Source organism: Arachis duranensis, chromosome 5 (assembly GCF_000817695.3).
Source record: "Arachis duranensis cultivar V14167 chromosome 5, aradu.V14167.gnm2.J7QH, whole genome shotgun sequence".
Taxonomy (NCBI): domain Eukaryota; kingdom Viridiplantae; phylum Streptophyta; class Magnoliopsida; order Fabales; family Fabaceae; genus Arachis; species Arachis duranensis.
The window spans coordinates 91,085,801-91,103,516 of NC_029776.3; the positions used below are offsets into that span (position 1 = coordinate 91,085,801).

General features: G+C 32.9%; 1 protein-coding gene and 1 long non-coding RNA gene across 2 annotated transcripts in view; both read left to right on the forward strand.

The window, feature by feature from the left end:
- The first annotated feature begins 139 nt into the window (after window positions 1-139).
- LOC107490427 (uncharacterized) overlaps window positions 140-17,716 on the forward strand; it is a 50,497-nt gene continuing 32,920 nt past the window's right edge. Inside the window, 3 exon segments of the mRNA XM_016111209.3 lie at window positions 140-501; window positions 930-1,301; window positions 2,277-3,105. Of these exon segments, the coding sequence (XP_015966695.2) occupies window positions 178-501; window positions 930-1,301; window positions 2,277-3,105 (1,525 nt within the window). The 5' untranslated portion in view covers window positions 140-177.
- LOC107490431 (uncharacterized) lies at window positions 5,251-9,025 on the forward strand. Its single transcript, XR_008009572.1, has 3 exons — window positions 5,251-6,144; window positions 6,257-6,369; window positions 8,894-9,025. It is a non-coding gene; the product is annotated as an uncharacterized LOC107490431 (long non-coding RNA).

Sequence of the window (17,716 nt, forward strand, 5' to 3'; positions counted from 1 at the left end):
TTTAATAATTGATTTTAATGTATACATTTTTATAGTCCAAATAAGGCATAGTTGGATACTTGGGTGCCTCTACGCACATTACTATATATCTATATATCTTACCTCTTTAGCACCGCATTGCCGACCCGAACAACTGAAAAGAAAAAGGTTGCACAAAAAACTCAAAAGGATTCAGAAATGCTACCACAAGTATTAGCTATTCCTGCAGCAATGCTCCTTGTGATATTCACATTCATCATTCTAACACCATTTGTGTTGAATCCAGCTAATGGGAGTAGCAAAAAACTCCCACCAGGTCCAAAACCTTTACCAATTATTGGTAACCTTCACATCTTAGGAAAACTCCCACATCGCACCCTTGAGACCCTTGCCACTAAATATGGACCCATAATGTCCCTAAAGTTAGGACAAGTCCCTGTGGTTGTGGTTTCTTCTCCAGAAATTGCTAAGCTCATTCTGAAAACTCATGACTTGGTTTTCGCAAACCGGCCTAAGGTTCAGGTCAGAGATAGAAATAGAAGTATATATATTTATATGGATAAATTTTGGTACGATTATGTTACGGTGATTAGGTGATTATTTAAATATTAAAATTAAAGTTTTTTTACTATTTTTTTAAATAATATTTTTTAGAAAATATTATTTAATAATAAAAAAATTATTTTAATTTTAATAATATTTTTTAAAATATTATAATTAGCATACAACCGCAGTATAAATATATTAAAATGATTCATGTAGTTTGTACCGTATAATTTCATTAAAATTGGATATAATTTTGTTAACTAAAAATTAATTTTTTATATTTTCTCTCCACAAAATCATAATTTCTTTTATAATAATTTAAAATAAAAATTATTTAAATATAAAAAGGCCGATCTGATGATCCCGAACTAATTAAATTACATGGATTAATCTTTACTTGGCAGGTAGTAGAAACTCTTTCTTATGGCCGAAAGGGATTGGTGTTTACGGAGTATGGTGGTTATTGGCGCAACGTGAGGAAGTTGTGCAGCTTGCAACTTCTAAGTGCATCAAAGGTTGAGATGTTTGGTCCTTTGAGGAAGAAGGAGTTGGGAATGTTGGTGAATACACTTAAGAAGGCTTCGGATTCATGTGAGGTTGTGGATCTTAGTCAATTGATTGGGGAGTTTGCTGAAAATATCACTTTTAACATGATATTGGGTCGTAGCAAGGATAATCGGTTTGACCTCAAGGGCCTCATTCATGAGATTATGTTCTTGGTTGGTGCCTTCAATCTTGCAGATTATGTGCCTATCTTAGGTACGTTTGATCTTCAGGTATGCCCCTGTCTCCTCTTAGGTATGAACCATCAGAATTTATGGATGGTCCTTTATCATTCTTTTAATAAAATAATTATGAAATATAAATAAAATAATTTTAAGCTACTTTAATATGATTTTTATTATTCACAAATATTTATATTGTTAAAATACCAATCTGTCATTTCTTTTTTTTAATCTTTTATATTTGAACCAACACTAGTTAACTTTTTTACACAAAAGATATTAATTTTCTAATATTTTTCAATACAATTTATTTGAAATATTAGAAAAAAATTGAAAAAAATTAATCATGATAAGTATTATTAAAATTTTTGAAAAGATTTAATTACCAATTCAGTACCTAAAAGATTTAATCGCAGTTAATTAAAGGTCCTTAAAATATGTTATTGATAAAACAACTCCTTAATGATTTGAAAATATTACAATCATAACCAATAAATATTATATTTTTATAAGTGACAAAATAAACTTTCATATTTAACAAAGGACTTATTCATTTGATCCGAATTTTTGTGATTTGAATAAATATTTATAAGGTGCAAAAAAAAAAAAATTCAAAGCAAAATTTGATCTCTAGATTTTTTTTTTATTTTTCAAAAAAATGTGGTCATTCGCACTAAAAATTTTTTTAAAAATTCACTTGATATAAAATTAACAAATTTTAAGAATAAAAGATCTCGTTTTTCTAATGATAATTACAAAAATTTGCATCAAAATCTTATCTCTAAAGTCTATTTTTAGAATATATATTTAATATCTAATTTTTTTGTCTCATTTTTAAATCTTTCATGGACTTATTTATTGTTAATATTTTTTGTGAATTTTTTTTGTCAGCAACATGAATTTTGAAGTACCATTTTAATAGTTTATTTTTTCGAACGCAAATTATACTTTACCCACAAAATATTTAGGTAACAAAAGTAAATGACGTGCATACTTTGTATGATTGTGAAACAAATGGTAAACTAGGGATTAAAGAGAAGAACAAAGAAAGCAAGCAAGGCCATTGATGAAGCATTAGAGCACATCATCAATGATCACGATCACCCATCATCAGCTGAATTTCCACAGGATAACAAGGATTTTATAGACATATTACTCAGCTACATAAATCAACCAATGGACCCACATGATCATGAACAAAGACATGTAGTTGGGAGAACCAATATAAAGGCTATCATATTAGACTTAATTGCTGGATCATACGACACTTCTTCAATAGCAATTGAATGGGCTATGTCAGAGCTTTTAAAAAATTCAAGAATAATGAAGAAACTTCAAAACGAGATTGAAGGCCTTGTGGGAATGAATAGACAAGTGGAAGAAAATGACTTGAAAAAATTGCCTTACCTTGACATGGTTGTAAAGGAGATATTACGATTATATCCTGTTGGACCATTTCTTGTGCCACACGAGTCTACAGAAGATGTTACTATAAATGGTTATTTTATAGAGAAAAATACACGAATTATGGTGAATGCATGGGCAATAGGGAGAGATCCAAGAGTTTGGTTAGAAAATAATGACATGTTTTTTCCTGAAAGATTTGAGAACAACGATGTAGATTTTAAAGGGCATGATTTTAGACTCATACCATTTGGGTCAGGTCGTAGAGGGTGTCCTGGGATGAATATGGGTTTAACTACCACTAAGATTACTATAGCACAATTAGTGCATTGTTTTAGTTGGGAACTTCCATTGGGTATGACTCCAGAGAATTTAGATATGACTGAAGAATTTAGACTCTCTATACCAAGAAGTAAGCATTTATTATGTAGGCCAACTTATCGCCTACTTAGTGATGATTAAAAAGGATTAAAGGGTTTCAACTACAATTAAATTGGCGAATTATTTGTGTTTATTTTTAATTTTTTCTTCTATTTTTTGTTTCATAATATGGATTGCTATAATAAAATAATGCTGATGCTTTATTGTTGTCAAAGGAAATTCTAGCTCTAAGAATTAATATTTGTGTTACTACTCATCCTGATTAGTTACTTTCGCTTATGCAGTATATTAGTGTTTATTTGATATTACAGGAAATTATATTGACTCTTATTCTAGCTTCTCTGTTTTCTATTGTATTGAGTTACACAACATGAATATGTGCTTTACAAAGCTAGATTGATTGAATAACAAAATATGAATGAGAAATATTAGGAGATTAATAATTTTTATTAAAATTATCTAATATTTTGGGTTAATATTTTATTTTTATACTATTAGAATTTAGTGTAACTTGAGTGATTTTGGCAGCTAAATTTATTGCACATTTGTAAATAGAAATTAGGAATGCAAGGTGATATAGTTAGTTAGAGATTATGGTTAAGTGGTTAAGTTAGTGACTCTCATTTTATTACATACAACTTGTATATAAACATCTTGTGAAACTAATGTACTTACCAATTTAGCAGTTTTCTACATTTACATCTCTCTGAGTTTAATTCCTATTTCTCTCACTCTTTCTCATCACATTCTCTCTCATCTTGCTTCACTATGGATGAAGCTTGATGCCTCATCTCAAATTTTTACACTCTTTATTCTTGAATTTGCACGATAGAATTTGATCAGAGCATGATCCTCTCTCTAGTATATTTTTACATGGTGCAGTGAGTGTAGAAAAAAGATCACTGTTCTGATCAACGAGACCGAGAATAGAAGATCTAAATCTGGTAACAAAGCAGATTCAATAACTCACCAATTATATTCTTGAATTTCATTTCTTTTCTTTTCTCATTGTGAAACTGTCTCTATTTTCTATCATCTCGAAAGATCCATTTATCAATTTCATTAATCCCTAATAAATTACAATGGACAATACTCAACCGTTGAATCCCTTGAATCTCAATGTGATGGATGCTCAATCAATTGTAAATTTTTTGAAACAAATGTCATCAATTCAAGCTCAGATGGCAAAAAATCCAATCAATCCGTCGCAAGATCCAACGAGCCCTATTTTTTTTATCCGAGCAAAAGTCCTGGTAATCCTCTCATTCCATTTATTTTGACTGCAAGCAATTATAGTGCTTGGATCAGAGCTATGTTATTGGCCTTGGAATCAAAGAACAAACTCAAATTCATTGACGAATCAATCACAAGGCCAAACAAAGATGCTGCACTTTTTGAAACTTGGGAAAAATGAAAAACTTACTTATTGTCATAGATAACACTTTCATTAAGTCCTGAAATTTTAGGAAGCGTGATATGGAACAATAACGCTTCAGACATTTGGAAGGAACTGATGAATAGATACTATTATAGTGACAAGTTTCGGGTGGCAAAATTGCAGGAAGAATTGTTTCAATTGAAACAAGGTGATGCTACTATTACAGCTTATTACACAAAGCTAAAGTCTATTTGGAAATATTTGAACAACTTTAGACCCATTCCTAATTTCACAAATTGTACGACTGTGTGCTCATGTAGACTGAACATAATCAGAGAGCATAGGCAAGAGATTACTGTAAGACCCATAACTTTTGAAAAGTCTTTTCACGAGCAAATCTCAAATCATATAATTATTTATAGCCTTAATTTCAGAAATTATTTTATTAAAGATAATTAAAGCAAGTTTTGATTTATTGAATTTGAGATAAGTTATGATTATTATCCAATTATACAATTATTGGATTATTTTCTATATTTAAATTATAAATTTAGCAGTTGTGAAATAACAAAGATTTTATATGATTTGGACTAAATAATTAATATTTTAAAATAATATTACTGCTGTTTTGGAAAAATAAAAGATTTAATTATATTATTTTCAATTATTAGATTTGAATATTTTATTAAAAATAATTTGTGAAGTTGATGAACAAATAATATTTTATACATTATTATTGTTGGATTAGAATTTATTTCAATTACTATATTATCCCTATTTTATATGAAATTATAAAAATGTCCTTAACCCTATTTTTTTCAAAAATGAAAGCCTAAAGCCTTCATCCCAGCAGCCGAAAACCCTACCCTGTCTTCCCTTTCACCTTCAGCAAGTTCACCAAACTTGAAGCCCATAGCAATACCCACGGTTCCTTATCTTGTTCCATGGAGGATGGAAACAGAAATCTGAGATAGGGGGCAGAGAAGGGGGAAATCGTAAACACAACACACACCCATGAAGCACCGTTGGCCAAACTGAGAAGAGGGGAGATGAGGAAGCACGGCGCCGGCGGGCGTCACTATCGCAGCGCCGCCGTGTTGCATCAGGGAGGATGAGCGAGCGGGGAACAACCACGAGAGAGAGAGGGTCGCGCCGCCACGGTCGTCCAGGAGAAACGCCGGAGAAGAAGCTGCTGCGCTGCCCAGAACCGCATTCGACCCGCCGCCGATCAAGCTCCAGTTGCCGTCACCCTCGTGCAGTCGCTGCCGCGAAGTGGCCTTGCATCTGCCGCCGTCTTCGTGGGGCTTGTGGGGTCGCGGTCGCTCCTCGCCGTGGAGCCCGTGTCGTTGCCTTTCAGCGACCGCCAGAGCAGAAACGCGCACGAGGGAGCTACGGAGAGGATGAGGTGCGATGGTGGTGGGTGGTTCCACCATCCTTGTCGTGCCGTCAGAGTTTGCCGCCATGGCTGCTGGTCTCCTAGCTGCTGCTGTGGTTGGGGGTATGCTGTGTATGGTCGCCAGAAAGCCTCTCTGCCATTGCCGGAAAACCTCTCTGCCGCCGGAGGCCGCTCTACTGGTAAGGGTGTTAAATTTGTGGTTTCGGTCATTTTGGATTTTGAGAAGGTTTTGATGCTGCGCGGTTTTTATAGTTGATCCACCGGAGCTTCTGGCCACCGTCGGAGCTGTTGCCGGGGCCGGTTCGAAATTGCACCTGCTTCGTTTTGTTAATTCAGTGAGTATTTCTATTTCGAAAGCCTCGCGTTAGTACCATATTATGATTGGTTAATGAATATGAATTTTTGGTAACGTGGGGTAAAGTCCTGATTGTTGTATGTTACGATTAGAGTCGTTGAGATTGTTGCAAAAAACAAGCGGAGCCGGGATTTTGGTTGTTGATTTCGGATTGAGGCGGAAGGGACTCTGTGAGACGTTTGGGTTATGGAATTTGCGTTTTGAGGTAGGGGCGCTTTCCAAAAACTATACTTTATGTATTGGAATTATTACATATGGATACTAATGTGAGAAAATGTGTATTTGGTGATTGTATCGGCCTTATGTATTATTTGATTGTCTCGAAAGCTTATGAATGTTTGTTGGCTGAATTTGTTGTGCGGATTTGTGAAATAGAATGTTTGGAGTTGATTCTTTAAATATTCGAAATTTGAGTTTAATCCGTTGGGGATTGATTTGAGCTAAGTTGACTCTCTTGATAATGTGAAAGATAGAATACTCTTTGAAATTCAGCCTAGTTTGCTTTAATTGACTTGGTTTTGATAAATGATTTGTTGTTGAACCGATTCTTTAAAGCTTTGAAAATGAGTTAAATCGGTTGATATTGAGTTGATTTTGAGATGGTTTTGCTTGAGATATGCCACTGATGTGACTATTGGATTTAGCTTGCTTTTGAATTGATTTCTGGTTTTAAGCTGTTGAAAAAGAATGAGAAACGGTTTAGTTGGAATCCGAACTGGGTGGCAAAAGTCCAAGTTTTAGGGGAGGTGCTGCCAAAATTTCTACAAAATCCTACACTTGTTTGTAAAGTTATTTAAAAAGGGTTGGATTTGAGAAATTGTATTATTTAATTTATTAAGAGAATATTTATGTTTTCAAGCTTAATTTATTTAATGAACTTTATGCATTGAGTTCGGCTTATTTAGAACTGAACTATTTTTACCGTTTGAATCACTGAAGGAAAGAATGATGCTTTAATATTGATTTCAATATAAAAAGGAGTTTTTAGTGATTTTTTTTGAATCACTGAAGGAAAGAATGATGCTCTAATATTGATTTCAATATAAAAAGGAGCTTTTAGTGATTTCAAAGGAATCTAGACTTTTGATTGAGTAATTAAGTTTGAGACATTTTGGAAGAGTTAGAAAAATGGGTTCCAAAAAGAAACCTGAAAGTGGTTTGATTCAAATGAACTGGTTCTATTTCGAATGAGTTGATTTTTGGACCAGGTTGGAACTTGTGATTTTGTATAAGTGAAGGAAATGGCTTTGAAAAGAGTAATTGATTACATGACTCGGATTGGCTTAGATCCTATTTTATTACTCAATTCGGAAAGCCAATGCTTTAATGATTTTAAATGAAGTTGGCGGAATGAGTTATGTTATTCTCCCCTAAAGACTTGAGACTCTGCCGAGAAACTTTTGTTATAAAATCCCCTTGTTGGATGGATGATTTTGAATGTTTCAAAATGAATCTTTAACTTTCCATGGTTTTGGAAGTTTTAGAAAGAGGAAGCCGAGAGTGGCTTGTTTTAAAAAGGGAACTCATTTTGAGTAAATTTGGCTTATGAGCCTGAGAAGATTTGAAAAATGAGATCTTCAAAGCCAAAGCTGAAAAGAGTTGAAACTTGATTTCAAAGTGAAATGATTTCAGAAAAAGTGATTTATGGCTTAAATGCCAATTTTATGAATTTGACGATGTTGAATGGTGGAAGTGTTGTTTTGTTGTGAGCCGGAATGCCTGTGTATGATTATGAATATTGGCTGGTTCTGGATTGAACCGTGAGCCGGAATGGCTGTGTATGATATGAATATTGGCTGATTCTTGATTGAATCGTGAGCCGGATGACTGAGATGGATGTTGATCCATGACTGAGAATGAAAGCATTTATGCTGAGATATTGATAAGTTGTGATGTTGCACTTCTACTATCGGAGATGTGAGTTTCCCTGGGAGAAAGAAGTGGCTAGCCACCACGTGCTCTAGGTGGAGACTCGAAGCTCTTTTGACCCTATGTTGTCAGGGTGGCCGGGCACTGTGAAATTCCCGGATGAGCTCACCCCCGTGAATATTCACCAGTGAAGGTGATGGATATGGATCATGATTATGATCACGATTATGTTGAGTATCACTCGAGTTGGGGAGACACGACAGATGGACAGTCTAATAGTTAGCTACCAGGACTTGTCGGGTTGGCTATATAACCGACAGATGATATTATCAGCCACTAGGACAGGCATGCATCATATGCATCTATGTGACATTGTTTGGGTGTGCATATTGTACGTGGATTGCCTTTGTGATTAACTGCTAATTGTTCTACTTGCTGTAACTGTTTGTTGTGCTTGAACTTCCTATCTGTGTTTGCATCTGGGACTCTATTGAATTGTGGTGAATGGTTGATGGTTGAATTGTTTGGGCCTAGGGCCGTGGTTGAAATGAGATGGACCGATGATTGGTTTCGGTTTTGTGTTTTTGGTTTGGAAAAGTATGAAATGCTAATTTGGTTCAGCATGGTTAAACCTTTTTGAAAGGCTTTTGAGTTTTTGAGAATTGAACGGTTCCTCTTTTAGAAAAGATTTCTGACTTTACTTTTATTGTAAACCATTATTTTTTAAAAGAGGCATAAGACGGTTATTAATCACTGGTGCGTTTATCTTCACGTATCCTATTACAGTAATTCCCAAAAACCCTCTACTGAGAACCCTTTCGAGGATGATGTTCTCACCCCCTACATTTTTCCCCTTTCAGGATATGAGCGCAGAAGTCACGAAGAGTTTATTTAGTTGTTGTTGAAATGCTCTGTATTGCTTTAGATTATTATTTATTGTACCCTCGCCTTTATCTTGATATATTTTGTAAGAGGGATAGAAATTGTATTGGTTAATGCATATATATATATATATATATATGGATGTACTCTTTATGAGTTTTGTGAGTTGTATGGTATGTATGGATGTACGTTGTATAGCAAAAGTATTCTTGGAGCGGTATTGCGGTTTAAAGTTTTAAATAGGCTCATATTTTTAGTATTAAATAGTATAAGTATCGTCGTAATTTCCAAGCTATCAGAGTCGCGCAGCCGGAAGCGTGAGCTTTGGTAGTTAGGGCGTTACAATTACACCACAAGGTTCCTAAGAGGTCTGAATAACCAATATGCTAATGTCAGATTACAACTAATGCAGATGAATCCTACACCTGAGATTGATACTGCCTTCTCCATGTTAACACAACAAGAACAACAATTCAATGAATGTAATAAATCCAAGGTTTTCTTTAACAGAACCATGCAGTCAAATGATGAAGGAAATAAAGGGAGAGGTAGAAGGAGAGGTAGATGCCAGGCTATTGGAAGAGGACGAGGAAGTAGATTGCAATGTACATTCTGTGACAAGCCTGGCCACACCATCGAGACGTGCTATAAAAATAATATTTTTCACTTCATTTGGGGCAAAGGCAAATCAACAGCATCAATTACATTGCTGTTGAGAAGAAAATTGATGATCTCAGCTAAAGCAACCTAAGCCACAGCCAAAAAGAAGTTGGTGATTCCACAACCTTATGGATGCTGTTCTTAGGTCTTTCTCTGTCTTTCACCCCTTGTCCATCTTCCATCTCATCCACCCTCCTAACTAGGTGCTCTGTCAATCTTCTTCTTACATGTCCAAATTACTTGAGACGCGATTCTACAACTTTTTTCACAATATGTCCTACTCTAACTCTCTCTCTCTCTCTCTCTCTCTCTCTCTCTCTCTCTCTCTCTCTCTTATATCTTCGTTCCTTATTCTATCCAATCATGTATGACTAACCATCCATCTCAATATCTTCATCTCTGCCACACTTAACTTATGTTTGTGCTTCCCTTTGGCTGCCCAACACTCTGTACTATAAAACATTGCCGGCCTGATAGCAATGCGATAGAATTTACCTTTATGTTTTAAAGATACTTTTTGCCACATATAAAACCAAACGCACTCCGCCATTTAGACCAATCTGCTTGGATCCTATGATTTACATCATGTTCAATCTCTCTATTATCCTGAATGATGCACCCAGGATACTTAAAATTTTTAACTTTTTGCAGGATGTTTTCTTCAATCTTCACCTCTGTATTAGGGTTTTCCCTTCAGCGGCTGAACTTACATTCCACACATTCCGTCTTGCTAAGGCTTATGTGCAGACCATATACTTCTAGAACTTCTCTCCATAAATTCAACTTCTTATTTATGTCTTCACTTGACTCTCCCATAGGGACGATATCATCGGCAAAAAGCATGCACCATGGCACAGGCTTTTGGATATGCTCCGTGAGTACATCCAAGACTAATATGAAAATGTATGGACTTAAGGATAATCCCTGGTGTAATCCTATACCAATAGAAAATTTCTCTGTCATACCACCTTGAGTCTTCACGCTAGTTGTAGCTCCATCATACATATCTTTAATTGTACGAATATATGTGATCCTTACTCTCTTCCTTTCTAAAACCTTCCATAAGACCTCCCTTGGCACCTATCGTACTCGTTTTCCAAATCAATAAACACCATATGTAGATCCCTTTTATTACTACGATACCTCTCTATCATTCTTCTTAACAGGTATGTAGCTTTAATGGTGGATTTGCCTAGCATAAAACCAAATTGGTTCTCTGTTACTTGTGTCTCTTATCTCAGACTCTGTTCTATCACTATTTCCCATAACTTCATGGTATGGCTCGTGAGCTTGATTCCTCTATAGTTTATGCAACTATGTATATCCTCCTTATTTTTGTAGATAGGTACCAAGGTGCACTTTCTCCACTCATCTGACACATTCTTTGACCTTAAAATCTCATTATTGTTGGCTGTCGAAGGCCTAACACAACCCTCTCCCTTTATCAGGGCTTGAGACCGGCTATGTACTGCAGTGTAGCATACGCCGAGTTAAATTAGATTTCTTCACCATTTAAACAAAATTGAAACAAATTTTACACTAATTGAAACAAATTCTGCACTAACATAATCAAAAGATCCATTAACATATTGCAACAAAATTCTGCACTAACATAAACTCAATGCAAAATTGAAACAAAATTCCAAACTAATTGAAACTAATATGCACTAATTTAACTTATTGGGGCAAATAAGTTTATGCACTAACATAAGCAAAAGATCCACTAACATAAATCAAATTTTACATCAAGTATGCACTAAAAGAGCTCAAAATTCTGCACTAATATAAACAAAGTTTTGCATTTACATAAACTAAATTCTGCATTGAAATTCTGTACTAACATAAACTCAACACAAAATTGAAACAAATTCCAAAACTATTGATCAAACACATTCTAATTCTAACTGTGCAATATAGCTCTGACAAATCCAGCTTTCTGATTATGTCCCAGTGACCAAAAAGTTTTCTCCAGCTAAGGATTTGTGGAGAACTTGAGTGCATAAGAAATAACTTTATCATTTGTGAAGCCAAACTCGCTAAACACGTCACCAATTTTTTTTTCATGAGTGTATATCATAGCTTGAGAAAAATCATCCAAACACTTTCCATGTTGATCAAACACGTATTTTAGGGTGTTAGTTAGCGCCTTTATCATGTTGGTGTCCTTTGCCGCCTTAGATAAGTATGGCTTCTTTCATTGTTTTCTCTCAGAAAATAAAGCAACAGAATTAGATTATTAGGGCAGAGATTCACTAAAAATCATTATTTGAGTTAAACATATCAAAATTTTCGTCATTCATATCTTCATATCCATCTTTTTGCACTTCTTCAGTGTTATTGCCACATACAGCAGCAACCCCACTTGCTCTTTCCTTACAAAATATTTTTTCCAAACGTTGATAAAAGGGAAAAGGCTTTCTTGGAATATACAACTTTTGTCCTTGTTTCTAGAAAAAAAATTATAATATTATCAAATACCTACTTATTGTTTCTCCTAACTAATAAAATCTAACTTGAAGTGTGCGATTCTTTTTATGATGAGCTAGTATTATTAAAATGTAATCACTTGCTTAGGGATACTTACACGACATTCATCACTTAATCCATCTTAAACTTTAAGTAACTCACACAATCTTTCTAATGAATCTATACTCATCCTTAATTGTCAAATATAGTTTCTATCGCCCCTTCCTATTATGCAGTTTAACACATTCTGTCTTAAGAGAATAGTATTAATTTCTCTATTTCTAATCAACAAACATTATCCTCTCTTATTTCTCAAATATAAACATACAAACATCAAAACTAATATGGTAACTGATACGGCCGTTACAAATCCGATGTCATAACTCGGCATTATATACAATAACTCGGCACTTTACATTATAACTCGGCGTTATACGTTACAATCAGACTCAACGGACTACATTTTGGAATAAAAACGTCCGATCAGGCATTATCACTCATTAAAATCTAATAACTGCTCTTCAATTCATATGATCAACAGAAAATAACTGACCTATTTCACCTCACCTATAAAGGTATGGTATTTTATCCTCAAAGGATACACTGAATTTACAGTACTAACTTAAGCATCGAAGTGCCTTTTGCAGATACACTCTCCTTTTGTTCACACTCTCCATGACGTGATATCTCTCTGGACCAAGTGCTCGGATCTTTCAAGTCTATAGCTTAACTCGGCGTCAACTCTCAGAAACCGAGTTACGTCCAGGTTACGTACACAAGAACAATTGGCGCCCACCGTGGGGCCTCGAAATAAACACCCTTCTTTCTATAGGCCCCATTTCCTTCCAATTGCTTCAAACCTACCTGCACCTTTGTAAACAAAGGTCATATTTTAAATCATTAAGGCCCGAAAAAGACCGATCTATATCTATTATCTTTATTTGCCGATCTATATCTGTTATATCTATTTTCCGATCCATATCTATCATCTCTATTTTCCGATTTATATCCGTTATCTCTATTTGCCAATTTATATCTGTTATATCTATTTTTCGATCTATATCTATCATCTCTATTTGCCGATTTATATATGTTATCTCTATTTACCAATTTATATCTGTTATCTCTATTTACCGATCTATATCTGTTAACTCTATTTTTCGATTTATATTTGTTATATCTATTGGCCGATCAATATTTGTCATCTCTATTTCTCGATTTATATCTGTTATCTCTATTTTCTAATCTATATCTGTTATATATATTGGCCGATCAATATCTGTCATCTTTATTTCCTGATTTATATCTGTTATCTCTATTTTTCAATCTATATCTGTTATATCTATTTTTTGATCCATATCTATCATCTCTATTTGCCGATTTATATCAATATTCTCTATTTGTCAATTTATATCTGTTATCTCTATTTGCCTATCTATATCTGTTATTTCTATTTTTTGCTTTGTATCTGTTATCTCTATTCTCCAATCTATATCTGTTATATCTATTTTTCAATCTATATCTGTTATATCTATTTTCCGATCTATATCTATCAACTCTATTTTTCGATTTATATCTGTTATCCCTATTTGCCGATCTATATCTATCATCTCTATTTGCCGATTTATATCTATTATCTATATTTCGTCAATTTATATCTGTTATCCCTATTTGTCGATTTATATCTGTTATCTCTATTTGCCAATTTTATCTGTTATCCCTATTTGCCGATCTATATCTATTAACTCTATTTTTTTATTTATATCTGTTATCCCTATTTGCCGATCTATATCTGTTATCTCTATTTGCCAATTTATATCTGTTATATCTATTTTTCGATCCATATCTATCATCTCTATTTGCTGATTTATATTTGTTATCTCTATTTGCCAATTTGTATCTGTTATCCCTATTTGCCGATCTATATCTATTAACTCTATTTTCTGATTTATATCTATTATCTCTATTTGTTGATCTATATCTGTCATCTCTATTTGCCAATTTATATCTGTTATCTCTATTTGCCAATTTATATCTGTTATATCTATTGGCCGATCTATATTTGTTATCTCTATTTTTCAATTTATATCTGTTATATCTATTTACCGATCTATATCTATTATCTCTATTTTTCTGATCTATATCCGTCATCTCTATTTTCTAATTTATATCTGTTATCTCTATTTGCCGATCTATCTCTATTATTCTATTTTTCAATTTATATCTGTTACCTCTATTTTCCGATCTATATCTGTTATCTCTATTTTCTCGATCTATATCTGTTATCTCTATTTTTCGATTTATATCTGTTATCCCTATTTGTCGATCTATATCTATTATCTCTATTTTCTTATTTATATCTGTTATCTCTATTTTCCAATCTATATATGTTATATCTATTTTCTGATTTATATCTGTTATCTCTATTTGCTGATCTATATCTATTTTTCTAGCTTCAAATCTATATCTATTATCTCTATTTTCATATTTATATCAATCATTATCCGAGCTATATCAATCATTTCTATCTCAATCATTATCAGTCATTATCAAATCTATATCAACTATCATCAGATCTATATCAACTATCTTCCGAACTATGACTATCAACAATCTTCAATCAATCACCTATCATACAAGCACAAACACTTATCCATTCGTGATAATTCTTCAATTCAAAGTCGCATCATTTACACATGCGCAATCAAACTCAATCTTCAATCAACTATCCATTCGTGATAATTCTTCAAAGTCGCATTGTTTACACAAGCGCAATCAAACTCAATCTTCAATCAATTATCCATTCGCGATAATTCTTCAATTCAAAGTCGCATCATTTACACATGCGCAATCAAACTCAATCTTTAATCAAGTCACCAAAAAAAGGTGAACTAACGCAACATTCTCACCCAACCAATTCATTCTTATCGCCATTCGCGATAATTCTTCAATTCAAAGTCGCATCGTTTATACATGCGCAATCAAACTCAATCTTCAATCAAAGGTAAACTAACGTAATATTCTTGCCCAACCAATTCATTTTTATCAAAATCGTCTCAGCAACTATTCAATTTAACTATTCAAATTCATGAAAAACCCTAACCGTTGCATCTATTAAATCAACGGTTCAAAATTACATTGAAAAAAAAATTTGAAGGCACAATCAATGACAAATACTACTACACTTTTCAATACATGTTAATTTCAAATAACATCTGAAATTCAAAAGATTTTATTCCTTATTTTAATAAAGCATCTTGAACTGGGGGCTTCAAGGCTAATCCAATGGCCGAGTTATGGACTCACTCAATGGCCGATTTATGATTTATTAAAAGTTCAACTTGCTTCATTAAAACGTATTTCCAGGCTAAGCTTGGGGACTATGATACGATCGTCACAAATCCGATGTCATAAGTCGGCATTATTTACAATAACTTGGCACTTTACGTTATAACTCGGCGTTATATGTTACAATCAGACTCAACAGACTACATCCTAGAATAAAAAGGTCCAAACAAGCATTATCGCTCGTTAAAACCTAATAACTGCTCTCCAATTCAGATGATCAACAGAAACGTAACTAACCTATTTCACCTCACCTATAAAGGTATGCTATTTTATCCTCAAAGGATACACTGAATTCTCAGTACTAACTTAAGCATCGGAGTACCTTTTGTAGGTACACTCCCCCTTTATTCATACTATCCGTGACGTGACATCCCTCTGGACGAAGAGCTCGGATAATCCCAACTTATAGCTTGGTGTTGAAGGCTAAAGCTCAGTCTGAATCATAAAATAAAAAAATTATCTAAATTACTCAGAGCGATCCACTAGTTCCATTCTTTCCTAATCAACAGATAAAAAACAACTCATAAATTATTAAATTAACACATATTAAAAATAATAAACAACAATAAGAATAGCAACCATAAGAACAACAACATAACCCACTAATTATTTTATTTTTTAGTTCAAACTAATAACAAGAGAAAAATTCAATACAATATTTTTCATTCATTCTTTCATTATGAACAAAATACATCAATATATTAAAATCTAAAACAATTTTTTCATTCATTCATTCACGGTATCATTGCAAAAATTTAAGATTCTGCCAAAGAAAAGAATGTAGCTCTTCTTCATATATAATTTTTAGATTGACAAATCATAAAAATAGAAAAAAAAAAGATAACGACAAAGAGGAACAAAATTCTTTTAAATATAAAAATAAAAACAAAAATAAAAAAAAGAAAAAGAGAGGCAGAGTAATACCTAATAATGTGACTGAGAAAGAGAAGAACAAGAGGCTTCCAAAAATTGTAACAAAAAGAATATAATTAATAATTAGCGACTGAAATGTTGTTATTAGATTAACTGTACATAAAAAAAACAAATGAAAAAAAGAAAAAAGAAGATACAGAATCAAAATGAAGAAAAAGAAAAAGAGAAGAAGATACAGAATTAGAAAAGAGAAGATATAGAATCATAAGAGAAAAAGAAAAACTGAGAAGAAGACAGAGATAGAGAGTAAGAAAAAGATATTACCTGAGAAAGAAAAGAAAGAAAAAGAAGTGAACGAAGCAGAATATAGAGATAGAAACAGAGAGACGGAGAGAGAGTAGTTGGAAAAAAAGAAAAAGAAGATAGAGATAGAGACAGAGCACGGAGAAGAGAGTACTTCTTTAAGAACAATATTGCAGAGAAAAAGTTTAAATTAGAATTTTTTTAGTAAGAGAATAAAAAAAGGTAATAGTGGAATAATAAAAATATTTATAGGTAAAAATTCATGTTCATCAGTGCCTTTTATTTAAAAGTGGACACAAAAGTGAAGAAAATTGTCCTGGAGACACTATGTTAATATTTATATCTCTCTCTTCAAATACTTTTTAGATATTTACTGTTCATATCTCTATGTCCTATCCACAAAACAACGCAACATTAGAAATTTAAAAAAAAATAACAGAGTCAACTTTAATTTTAACGATTAGTTATTTTTGTCAAATGATATTCATCTTTTATGAGTACATCATTAATTTAAATTTTTTATAATTATTTTTGTTCGCGAGCAAATTTTATAGGGTGAAAAATGACTATTTACTCTAAATAAATATAGATAAATAAATTATAATTAAATTAGCAAGAATATTTTTTTTCTTGATGTGAATTAGTCCTTCTATATGATTTTGTTCTCCGCTCAGATTTGTATTAGATATTTAGAATCTTTTTTTTTTTGTATTAGAAAATTGGGATAGTTAGTGCCCAATAGTTTGTTTATTTATTTTTTTTTTGGGCTTTCGTGTCGTTGGATTACCAAAAACTAAAAGAAGTTTAGAATCTTGAAATATATTAAAAAAATGTGAGTTCTATGGTGTTTTTATTATGATGCCTAAATTGCCTAACTTTCTTTTTAAAATATAATAATTAGTGAAATAAATAATTTTAAAATTTATTATAAAAATTCGTCATCTACTCTTATCTCGTTTACACTGTGAACGAGATAATTTTACACATATTTCGTGATATGTGTATATCTCATTTACACTGTAAATGAGATACGTGGAGGTTTATCTTGTAACCATCCTACCCTACGAGACATGTGATTCCTCATTATTTACAATGTTTGCTGACACGTATAGGTATATATATATAGTGTAGATAACGAATTAAAATTAAAT